This window comes from Oncorhynchus mykiss, chromosome 28, assembly GCF_057628025.1.
Source record: "Oncorhynchus mykiss isolate SJ-2025 chromosome 28, ASM5762802v1, whole genome shotgun sequence".
NCBI classification, from domain to species: Eukaryota; Metazoa; Chordata; class Actinopteri; order Salmoniformes; family Salmonidae; genus Oncorhynchus; species Oncorhynchus mykiss.
Window position 1 is genome coordinate 28,425,211 of NC_143049.1, and position 12,202 is coordinate 28,437,412.

General features: G+C 41.8%; 1 protein-coding gene across 1 annotated transcript; it reads right to left on the reverse strand.

Moving 5' to 3' along the window:
* Nucleotides 1-3,432: 3,432 nt before the first annotated feature.
* On the reverse strand, nucleotides 3,433-7,642 carry LOC110508825 (cytochrome P450 7A1). The gene is made up of 6 exons (XM_021589665.3): nucleotides 7,287-7,642; nucleotides 6,341-6,581; nucleotides 5,609-6,213; nucleotides 4,858-4,988; nucleotides 4,544-4,722; nucleotides 3,433-4,427 (listed from the first exon to the last, which is right to left on the reverse strand). Exons 1-6 carry the CDS (start codon nucleotides 7,367-7,369, stop codon nucleotides 4,128-4,130), a joined length of 1,539 nt encoding a protein of 512 aa, XP_021445340.1. The 5' UTR covers nucleotides 7,370-7,642; the 3' UTR covers nucleotides 3,433-4,127.
* Nucleotides 7,643-12,202: the final 4,560 nt, after the last annotated feature.

Sequence of the window (12,202 nt, forward strand, 5' to 3'; positions counted from 1 at the left end):
GGAAACACTTTGAAGTTTGTAGAAATGTGAAATGATTGTAGGAGAACATGACACATTAGATCTGGTAAAAGATAATACAAACAAAAAAACACGTTTTCAAATTATGATTTTTTTTCATCATCTTTGAAATGCAAGAGAAAGGCCATAATATAATATAGGAATTTAGGAGCAATTTAGATTTTGGCCACTAGATGGCAGCAGTGCGTGTGCAAAGTTTCAGATTGATCCAGTGAAGCATTGCAATACTGGACAATATTTTGTTCAAGTACATACAAAAATTATATGGTAATACAACATTTAAGTCTACACACTCCCAGGAATGTCATACATGATAGATCATTAGCTTATGCACTAACTTTCACACGTCTTGTCACGGATCCCTCTGTAACTGTGTCATTACGCACACCTGGTCCCCATTCCCACTGATTGTCTTTGTATAAATGTGCCCTTTATTTCACCATTGGGCTGTCGATTATTGTTCCAATGTCTGTTGGTAGTGTGAGTACCTGTGCTGTGTTGTTTTGACTTTTGTGCCATTGTGGAGTGTGCAGATGATTACGGGTCTCATCCCGTGTGATAATCATTGTGCGCTAGTGTGATTTATTTGAGGTACTCCTCACTCTTTTGTTTGGGTTTCAACCCTGTGTGTTGTATATGTGTGTTTGATCTTTGTCCCTGTGCCTTTACATGGCACGCTGTAATATGGGGTAATAAAAAACCCTATTACGCATTCCTGCGCTGTAACGGCAGATTTCCTCTTCGTCTGAAGAGGAGTAAGGATCAGACCAAGATGCAGCGTGGTAAGTGTTCATGACGATTTATTAAAAACGAACTGAACACTGAAATACAAAACAAACGATGTGATGAAAACGAAAACCGACACATAACTGGTGTTTTTTTAAAAACTGGTGACAAACACTCACACGGAAACAAACACAACACCAACAGTGAAACCCAGGTTACCTAAGTATGATTTTCAATCAGAGACAACTAACGACACCTGCCTCTGATTGAGAACCATACTAGGCTGAACACAAAAACCAACATGGAAAGACAAACATAAACTGCCCACCCCAACTCACGCCCTGACCATACTAAAACAAAGAATAAAATAACAGAACTATGGTCAGAACGTGACATGCGCCTGTCTCCCGATCCTTTTATACCAAAATGACACATCTAGATGGCCGGGCGGCGTAGATGTGGAGCCAGAGACAGCAGGGGTTCAAACTGTAGAACCCAGTTCCTACATTTGAATACTGTATATCAAACAAAACTATGCTACATTTTATCTCTGTGACCCTCAGGATGACAAATCAATACAAGATTATTGAATGTAAGTACATTATTTACCTTCAGAGGTGAATGTATCAAACCAGTTGCCATCATAAAAGTGTTTTGTTGTTGTGCACTCTCCTCAAACAATAGCATGTTTTTTTTTCACTGCAATAGCTAGTGTAAATTGAACAGTGCAGTTAGACTAACAAGAATTTAAGCTTTTTACACATATGAGACATGTCTATGTCCTGGAAAGTTTGCTGTTACTTACAACATCATGCTAGACACATTAGTGCACGTTAGTTCAACTGTCCCGGTATAGGGACACCGATCCCATAGAGGATACCACAGAGAGAGCATCATATATATTATGTGATCAAATTTTTTTTTTAAACAAACAGATAAAAAAGGATCAAACGTATTAATTGTGCTGCATTCATCATTAAACCAGCTCAGCCCAGCTGTACCAACAGTAAGGCATGAATAATCATTCAATAACTACATTCCAGCTGTGAAAGACAGTAGCTCACAAATGAACCCGTTGGCCTGTTGTAATGTTGGCGAGACAGCTGTGCTGACGGTTGCAGCTGGGGTTACAATGTGTCAGTGACAGTGTTCTCTTATCATCCTGGGGTTGATCTCTTGCACAGCTGGCACACATACACTGCCAGGATGGTACAGACGACAGCTGGCCTTGAATGGTTATGGCTAGTGGACTGTGTCCTTGTTGTAGACACCACCTCTGATAGCTAGATATGGATCCATAAATCAATATGTGAATCCATTGATCCATAAATCTATGTAAAACTCTATGTTTTATGATCTGATGACTGGACAAGTTACTTCAGGGCACTTTGAGCCAGGAGAGATTGACATGCATATTATTAATATTAGCTCTGTGTACATCCAAGGGACAACTGTGCTGAACAGTCTTTTTTTGTGGCACTTGACCACACGACTGAACAGTAGTCAAGTTGTGACAAAACTAGGGCCTGTAGGACCTGCCTTGTTGATACTGTTGTTAAGAAGGCAGGGCATTGCTTTATTATAGACAGACTTCTCCCCATTTAGCTACTACTGCATCAATATGTTTTGACCATGACAGTTTACAATCTAGGGTTACTCCAAGCAGTTTAGTCATCTCAACTTGCTCAATTTCCACATTATTTATTACAAGATGTAGTTGAGGTTTAGGGTTTAGTGAATGTTTTGTCCCAAATATTATGCTTTTAGTTTTAGAAATATTTTGGGCTAACTTATACCTTGCCACCCACTCTGAAACTAACTGCAGCTCTTTGTTGAGTGTTGCAGTCATTTCAGTCGCTGTAGTAGCTGATGTGTATAGTGTGGAGTCATCCGCATACATAAACACTCTGGCTTTACTCAAAGTCAGTGGCATGTCGTTAGTAAAAATTGATAAAAGCAAGGGGCCTAAACAGCTACCCTGGGGAATTCCTGATTCTACCTGGATTATATTTGAGAGGCTTCCATTAAAGAACACCCTATGTGTTCTGTTAGACAAGTAACTCTTTATCCACATTATAGCAGGTGGTGTGAAGCCATAACACATACGCTTTTTCCAGAAGCAGACTATGATCGATAATGTCAAAAGCTGCACTGAAGTCTAACAAGACAGTCCCCACAATCATTTGATCATCAATTTCTCTCAGCCAATCATCAGTCATTTGTATAAGTGCTGTGCTTGTTGAGTGTCCTTCCCTATAAGTGTGCTGAAAGTCTGTTGTCAATTTGTTTACTGTGAAAGAGCATTGTATCTGGTCAAACACAATTTTTTCCAGAAGTTTACTAAGGGTTGGTAACAGGCTGATTGGTCGGCTATTTGAGCCAGTTAAGGGGGCTTTACTATTCTTGGGTAGCGGAATGACTTCAGCTTCCCTCCAGGCAATATCGCCTGCTATTATTCTCAGTAATTTTCCATCCAGATTGTCAGACCCCGAGAGAGAGAGAGAGAGAGAGAGAGAGAGAGAGAGAGAGAGAGAGAGAGAGAGAGAGAGAGAGAGAGAGAGAGAGATACTTTATTAGAGGTTTATTGAATGACCTATACCATGAGTGTGGCTTTTCTTTGTGTATGTTTGCGTGAGTAGTGATCAAAGTAATGACTGAATGGTCAATTAAGAAATGAGTGGCACAATACACCATTGTAGAAATGTATTGCATTTCTACTGGTTTTGTAAAGTAAACATCACATGCATTTTTATACTTGTTTTGTACGGTATATCACAGTAAACATTAATACAGATAATACAATTATTTTATCCCAGCATAGGGAATACTTCAACGGAACTAGAATGTACATTACACTACTCAATCAGCGCAAAAAGAGTCATTCAACAGCACAGTAAATGGGGGGCAATTACCAACTACTGATTGTGAAGGTCACAAACAGAAGCACAACTGAAATGTTGAATGATTTCACAGTTCAAAGATTGCGGTCGGCAATAGTGATACAGTAATAATGCTTACGTGGAAGATTCAGTAAATATTACTGATAACATTTATATGGAGTTCCATCAAAGACACTTTTGAAACAGGACTCTTCCTAAAATGGCCTTTTCACCAATGCTACCTTTCTGAGGCTAACAAAAACCTCTCTGTATCAACTTTAAAAAAACATTATAACAGTACATCGCAGTGTATTTAAATCCCACTGAGTGCGGACGTCAATTCAACGTCTATTCCACGTTGGTTCCACGTCATTTCATTGAAAGGATGTGGAAACAATGTTGATTCAACCAGTGTGTGCCCAGTGGGATCATTGTGGCTTAAATTCTTAAATATACAATGTATGCAATTCACATTATGGAGAAAGTATATCAGTCGAGTCTGTCTTACTGAGTTTTCAGTTTATATCTAAAGTCAATATCATAGGTGGGTTGCAGGATCCCCAGGCCTGCACGTGACTGGTCGAGAGGAGGCACTTTAACGGCTGAGTCTAGGAGCTCCATGTCGAAGTAGGAGAGCACCAGCGCTAGGAACTGCTTGATCTCGTGCACTGCGAAGAAACGCCCGGGGCACTTGGTCACCCCAGAGCCGAAAGGCATGTAATAGTACCGCAGTTTGCGCCCCTCCCTGTAGAACGTTGTCTTTTCTTGGCCACTGTTATCCAAATATCTGTCGTATTTGTAGGTCTGTGGATTGACAGGTAGAGGAGTATTAGAAAAATCAAGTAAAACTGGCCCTAGTTAAGAGGTATTCATGCTAGACCCCCTTCACCTTTAAAAGAAAGAGCCTGAGCATCACTCACCAAAGGGTCCTCGTAAATTTCGGGGTCAAAGTGGAGCATCTGGGGGTAGAGGGCGATGACATCATCTTTGCGGATGCGGTACGACTCCTGGTTGTCAAGGTGAAGCAGGAAGTCCTCTTTAGCCACTCGGACGTTCATTGACGCACTTGACAGGCGCATGGCTTCCTTAATGATGCTGTCTGTAGGCAAGAAGACATTACATTTGACAATCACATATTGAATGGACAGACTTTGGTATCAAACATGATTTAGTTACAATATTTATTAAATAATTTTGGCTTTATTTCACCAGGTGTATCGCAACTTTCCCTTACCTATTACAGGCATGTTGTCCAGGTCCTCCCGGGAGAGAGTGAGTTGTGGTTTGCTGTGGTCGACACGCTGACCTGAACTCTCCAGAATCTTTTTCACCTCCTCATTGGCTGCCTTCATAGCCTCTGGACTCCTGAAGACACAAGACAAGATAGGGTCAATAAAACCATCAAGTTCAGATTATACAGATTGATTAATCACAATATTCTCAACGTGCACTTTGGTAGAGGAGGATATGGTCATTCTATGCAGCTCTACGACATAAAGGGAATGCTATGTTTCTCCAACTGTATTTAATAAGTGGTTCTTGACACCTCTGTTATTGAAGAGTGTGAGCCAGTGCTGTGAGCCAGTGCTAAGCCGCAGTCAGAGCATTGTTGAGATGCCAATGTACTGTTACAAAAGACACTACTCTGGCCTTAACTCCACCACAATGAGCACAGCATGAGATGCGTGAGATCCGAGGAGCATTAGTTCCGCTTTTTGTTGTTGTTGTAACTTGTTATTTGGATGCATCAGGATTGGATGAAGCCGGTGGGGGTGTTCAACACGTATGAACACAGAAGTTACTCACGCAATTGACCATATTACGCAAGATTTTACTTCTGGGTTAACAGACTAAACTCTTTGTAACACTTTCTGGCCTACTTAGTCTGGCCTGACTAGTCTCACATGGAGTGAGCTTGTCCAAACATACGACACAAGTCTATAGAAGAGACATTAAGGATGGGAATGAGACTAAGCCCTACATACCTGATCATGTAAAGCAGGCTCCAGAAAGTAGCAGGCAGTGTGTTGGCCTGTGAGGCCCAGAGCAGTGCCACATGGGTGCGGGCCTTGCTCAGGTCATTGAAGGTGGACAGCGTGTCATTTAGAAGCATGCGCAATGAGATCAGGTCTGATATGTTCTGGCGTTTGCTTAAGTTCTCGGCCAGCATGGTCTTAGCCAGGTTCTCCCTGGCAGAGTGGGCGCTCTTGAACACGTGGATGGGCAAGCCGGCCACCAGAGCCGGGAAGATCTTGTCAAACTCCTTGAAGTTCTCTAGAGCGTTAAGCACCAACGCCTTCTGGGCCTCCTGGCGCGCAGCATTCTTGTTGTTTCCCAGATCCTTGCCGAAGAGCGTCAGGTAGCCTGACTCGAACATGACCTTGTAGCAGAAGGCAAAGATGCCGTCCACGTCCCAGCGGTCCTTGCTGGGGCTGAGGGTGTCGGATTGCAGCATGACCGACTGTAGGTTCTCCATCATGGTCTCGATGAGCGAGGGGAGGGCTTCGCCCTGCAGGGTCTTCAAGAAGGTCTGGTGGAGGTTCTCTGTGGTGTAACCGTGTCTGGGGTCCATGCTGTCATGGCCGAACGCCTGGGGGGAGACAGAGAGAGGTTTAAAATTATACTCTTGAAAGTCTGCATTGACAGACATAGATATACGAACTCAATATCACCAAATGTTTAGTTGAACAACAATTCATAGGTAGGTTTGTCCTTACCTTGACCGAGGTAGAGAAGTGGAACTTCTTCCAGTCCAGATGCCTGCCTTGGCGGATGACGGCATGGTAGGAGAAAGGGTCGCACAGGAAGTGAAAGTATTTTCCAGCAATCTTGCAAGTGAAGATGTGGCCGTATTTTTTTTGTCGGCTCCGGAGAAACTCCAGGGGGTTGGCTCCAAACTGGAGGGCACAGCCGAGGTACGGGATCAAACCATTCTCCACCGGAGGCTCACCTGGTTGTCTGGAAGAGCAACAACACTCATGTAACATAATAACAACGAGAAAGCAATGCCCAAGCAAGCCAACAGAGAAAGCTGTACATAAGAAACACAAAGGTAATGTTTAGACATAAAGTAAGAGATGTTAAAACACTTGACTTAAACAGCAACAAAGTAACCCAAACAACAACATAGTAATGCATGAATAAGTGTGTGCTAAAACAAGATGTACTCAAACTACTAGGTCAATTCAAACAACATTGAAAGTAATGAATCATATCCAGCAGAGTGAATGACACTGCAGCAATGACACTGCAGCAATCTAAGAATAACAATACTACTTATACATAACCATCTGGTTTTAAAGTGCAACATGTCAAATACGTTGAATTAGCTCCGACTTTCTTGAAATGTGAACAACACTAAAGTCTCAACAAAAATGAAGAACCTGCCAAAGTCAACAAAACTTTAAAACAATCTGAGTTTTAAGAGCAATGACAGATGACACAAATAACACCTCCAAGAAAGAAAACAATTCAGTCAGCTGCTCTTTAGTTTTCTTAAAAGAAATAGAACTACATAACCCACATTCCACATCTCCCAAATCCTTCCATGACAATGAGTTCCATTACATGATGCTATTGTCTAAATTCCACATCTGATTTCTTATCTTTTAACATTTGACATGTAAAGGCATTTTACTATACAACGCACGTGTCTCTGCTTACCTCTTGCGGATCCCCAGAGCAAGCCACAGACAGCAGCAAAAACCAATCACCACTGCCCAAATCAAAGATATGGTGATAATCATGGTTGCTAAAGATGCTCCAGAAGGCTAGTGGTGGATGCCAGATCACAAGCTGCCTTAGAGAGGTCCGATGGTTAGGTTCCGTGTAGACTCCCTAGCAGAGAGAACACAGCTAGCTGACAGTAGAGGTTCTGGAGACTGTGTTCGTGGCATCCTTAGGTCTGAGGCAGCTATTTATATGGTGCTCCACACACGCCACGGGATGACAGATGAAGCAATAAAGCAGTGGCGGTGAATGATTAGCAGGTGCAGCCAAGACACCGCCTTCCTGTTTTTGTTACATGTATAACCTGTTACACTAGATGTCGCTAGGAAATCTATGGAAGTGTATGTGTGTACAATGGCCTTGACTGTAGTCCATGGACAACACTACCTGAAGGACTGTACCTGATAGCACCACTGGGTTGGCAAATAGCTTTCAAGGTCTTTGACGCTTCTGTGTGTGTGTCTCTCTCTCTCTCTCTCTCTCTCTCTCTCTCTCTCTCTCTGTGTGAATGCGTGTGGGCGCGCACAAGTGTTTGTGTGTCTTTGTGTGCATTTGTGTGTGTGTACAGTGCATTCAGAAAGTAATCAGACCCCTTGACATTTTCCACATTTTGTTACGTTACAGCCTTAATCTAAAATGTATTAAATAGTTCATTACCTCTCATCAATCTACACACAATACTCCTTAATGACAAAGCAAAAACAGTTTTTTAGAAATCTTTGCAAATATATACAAAATGAAATCACATTTACATAAGTATTCAGACCCTTTACTCAGTACTTTGTTGAAGCACCTTTGGCATCGAAAACAGCCTCAAGTCTTCTTGGGTATTGTCACGTCCTGACCTGAGTTCCTTTTTTATGTCTCTATTTTAGTTTGGTCAGGGCGTGAGTTGGGGTGGGCATTCTATGTTTTGTTCTGTGTGTTATATGTCTAGGTGTTTGGCCTGAAATGGTTCCCAATCAGAGGCAGCTGTCTATCGTTGTCACTGATTGAGAACCATACTTAGGCAGCCTGTTTTCCCACTATGGGTTGTGGGTAGTTGTTTTCTGTTTTGTGTTGCTGCACCTTACAGGACTGTTTCATTTTCGTTTCACTCTCTTTGTTATTTTGTTTAATGTTTCTGTTCCTAATAAATAACACGAACACTTACAACGCTGCGCATTGGTCTGATCCTTCCTACTCCTCGTCAGAAGAGGAACAAAATCGTTACAGGTATGACTCTACAAGCTTGGCACACTTGTATTTGCGGAGTTTCTCCCATTCTTCTCTGCAGATCCTCTCTAGCTCTGTTAGGTTGGATGCGGAGCGTCACTACACAGCTATTATCAGGTCTCTCCAAAGATGTTTGATCGGGTTCAAGTCTGGGATCTGGCTGGGCCACTCAAGGCCCAGCCATTCAGAGACTTGTCCCGAAGCCACTCCTGCATTGTCTTGGCTGTGTGCTTAGGGTCATTGTCCTGCTGGAAGGTGGACCTTCACCCCAGTATGAGTTCCTGAGCGGTCTGGAGCAGGTTTTCATCAAGGATCTCTTTGTACGTTGCTCCGTTCATCTTTCCCTCAATCCTGACTAGTCTCCCATTCCCTGACTCTGAAAAACATCCCACAGTATGATCCTGCCACCACCATGCTTCACCACCTGGATGGTGCCAGGTTTCCTCCAGACATGACCCTTGGCATTCAGGCCAAAGAGTTCAATTTTGGTTTCATCTGACCACAGAATCTTGTTTCTCATGGTCTGAGAGTCCTTTAGGTGCCTTTTGGCAAACTTAAAGTGGGCTGTCAAGTGCCTTTTATTGAGGAGTGGCTTCAGTCTGGCCACTCAACCATAAAGGCCTGATTGGTGGAGTGCTGCAGAGGAACTCTGGAGCTCTGTCAGAGTGACCATTGGGTTCTTGGTCACCTCCCTGAACAAGGCCCTTCTCCACCAATTGTTCAGTTTGGTCAGGCTCTGAAGATTCTTGGTGGTTCCAAATTTCTTCCATTTAAGAAGGATAGAGGCCACTGTGTTCTTGGGGACCTTCAATGCTGCAGAAATGTTTTGGTACCCTTCCCAAGATCTCTGCCTCGACACAATCATAATCCGGATCTATGGACAATTCCTTCGACCTCATGGCTTGGTTTTTGCTCTGACATGCACTGTCAACTGTGGAACTTTATATAGACAGGTGTGTGCCTTTCCAAATCGTGTCCAATCAATTGAATTTACCACAGGTGGACTCCAATAAAGTTGTAGAAACATCTCCAGGATGATCAATGGAAACAGAATGCACCTGAGCTCAATTTCGAGTCTCATAGCAAAGGGTCTGAATATTTATGCAAATAAGCTATTTCTGTTTTACATTTTTTATATTTTTAAAACCTGTTTTTGCTTTGTCATTATGGGGTATTGTGTGTAGATTGATGAGGAAAATGTTTTATTTAGTCAATTTTAGAACAAGGCCGTAACATAACAAAAAGTGGAAAAAGTCAAGGGATCTGAATACTTTCCAAATGCACTGTACGTGAGTCTGTCTCGGTCTCTCTCGCCCTCGCTCTCGTGTTTGTGAGTGAGTGTGTGTGTATGCTTGTTGTGACCTGTTCTGACAAATTGTTGAGACCAGTAACTAGGTGGAGAATGTGAGGTTCTGTATTTCAGTTGCTCTTACAACATAAATATCAAAACAATACATTTGTTCGCGCTCAAGAGATAATTGTCTTGAACAATTAATTTCCCCTTGAACTCATCCATGAACTCATCCATGAACTCATCCATGAACTCTTCCATGAACCCTCAGGACAGAACATTAAAATGTATTATGGATGATGGAAGCTTTTTGGAGAGAGCCTCTCCACAGGATTGTTTTGCTATAAATCAAATCAAATCAAATTGTATTAGTCACATGCGCTGAATACAACAGGTGAAGACCTTACAGTGAAATGCTTACTTACGAGCCCCTAGCCAATAATGCAGTTTTAAAAGTAATTAATTAATTAATTAATATGAATAAGAATAAGAAATAAAAGTAACAAGTAATTAAAGAACAGCAGTAAAATAATAATAGCGAGACTATATACAGGGGGATACCGGTACAGAGTCAATGTGCGGGGGCAACAGTTAATCGAGGTAATTGAGGTAATATGTACACGTAGGTAGAGTTATTAAAGTGACTATGCATAGATGATAACAACAGAGAGTAGCAGTGGTGTAAAAGTGTGGGGAGGGCCATAGTCTGGGAGTCTTATGGCTTGTGGGTAGAAGCTGTTTAGAAGCCTCTTGGACCTAGACTTGGCGCTCCAGTACCGCTTGCCGTGCGGTAGCAGAGAGAAAAGTCTATGACTAGGGTGGCTGGAGTCTTTGACAAATTTTAGCGCCTTTCTCTGACACCGCCTGGTATAAGGGTCCTGGGTGGCAGGAAGCTTGGCCCCGGTGATGTACTGGGCCGTACGCACAACCCTATGTAGTGCCTTGTGGTTGGAGGCCGAGCAGTTGCCATACCAGGCGGTGATGCAAACAATGCTCGCGATGGTGCAGCTGTAGAACTTTGGACAAGTGACTAAGTCCTATCACATTAGTGTGAGTCAGACACACATACTTGAACAATGGGTGTCATGTTATGTGAACCTTTTTGTAGATGAACAATATGTGATATTTCATCAGCAAAGGTTATGCTTGGGTCACACTGAGAGACACCTGCCCTAAAAAAAACAAAATCTATGGTTCCAGAGACTGTAGATGATGACACCGACAGACATGGCAGCTCTGCTTCTAGCTCCTAAGCACATAGCAGTGTTTTGATTTTTTGTTTGTTATTTCTTACACAAGCATTTTGCTAGACCCCAAAAACATCTGCTATTTAAGTGTATATGACCAATAACATTTGATTTGATTTGATCCTTTTTAGTTCAATGTAGAACTCTTTTGAGTTCCATTTGGTTTGCTTTCTCAATATGAATTCCATTTTTACTTTCCACAGAGAATGGCTATAATTGTTAATGGGAATATGGTGTGTGCATTTTCAGGATCTAAATAAACAATTTTGAACTTGTAAGCAGGATTGTTGCATCTTTACACATACATTTTTACTCAGATACATTTGCCCTATATTCTCCTAACCACACGATGAAGCTCTGATAAAAATAAGCAACTAAGATTTTCATCTATTTTCCTACATGTTTGCCTGACTACCCATTTTCTTCCCATCTCACCAAATGTAGCACATAGCCATTCATCACATGCACAGCAGACAGCTGACAGTTAAATTAAATAATGAGAATCATTAATTAAAGAGGAAAAGTTTAAATTAACCCTGCGAAGAGGTGAACAGGACATTGCAACACCTGTGATTTTTATTTACTTTACCTTTATTTAACTAGGCAAGTCAGTTAAGAACAAATTCTTAATTTCAATGATGGCCTAGGAACAGTGGGTTAACTGCCTGCTCAGGGGTAGAACAACAGATTTGTACCTTGTCAGCTCGGGGGTTTGAACTTGCAACCTTCCCGTTACTAGTCCAACGCTCTAACCACTAGGCTACCCTGCCGCCCCATGGCATTTGCATGTTTATGATTTAACTTGAAGATATTCATTTATACATTTTTCGAAGAAAAACCCCCACAACTGACTGAAAAACGATTAATTGAAAAGACTTGCTGGTTTTGTCTTTATCCCTGGCGTCATGTCAACTCATAGTTTCAAGGTTAAGGTCTCGTTTATTCTTTGCATTTTATCACTTGTAGTCTTTCGGGTGAGAGGATTCTTTCAAAATTGTAGTGGTAAACTTTATATGTGAAACTTTGAAAACGTTCCTTATTAAATGCACAAAAAAATGATATTCAAATCAGTAAATCAGATAAATCCATGACAAATT

Bases quoted from the DNA above. Each gene is read 5' to 3' on its own strand.
- LOC110508825 (XM_021589665.3), bottom strand. From the start codon at position 7,369: ATGATTATCACCATATCTTTGATTTGGGCAGTGGTGATTGGTTTTTGC. The intron at 6,214-6,340 runs GTAAGGACAAAC...GTCTCCCCCCAG, and splicing joins ACTTCTCTACCTCGGTCAAG to GCGTTCGGCCATGACAGCAT. The intron at 4,723-4,857 runs GTAAGGGAAAGT...TCTTGCCTACAG, and splicing joins GGACAACATGCCTGTAATAG to ACAGCATCATTAAGGAAGCC.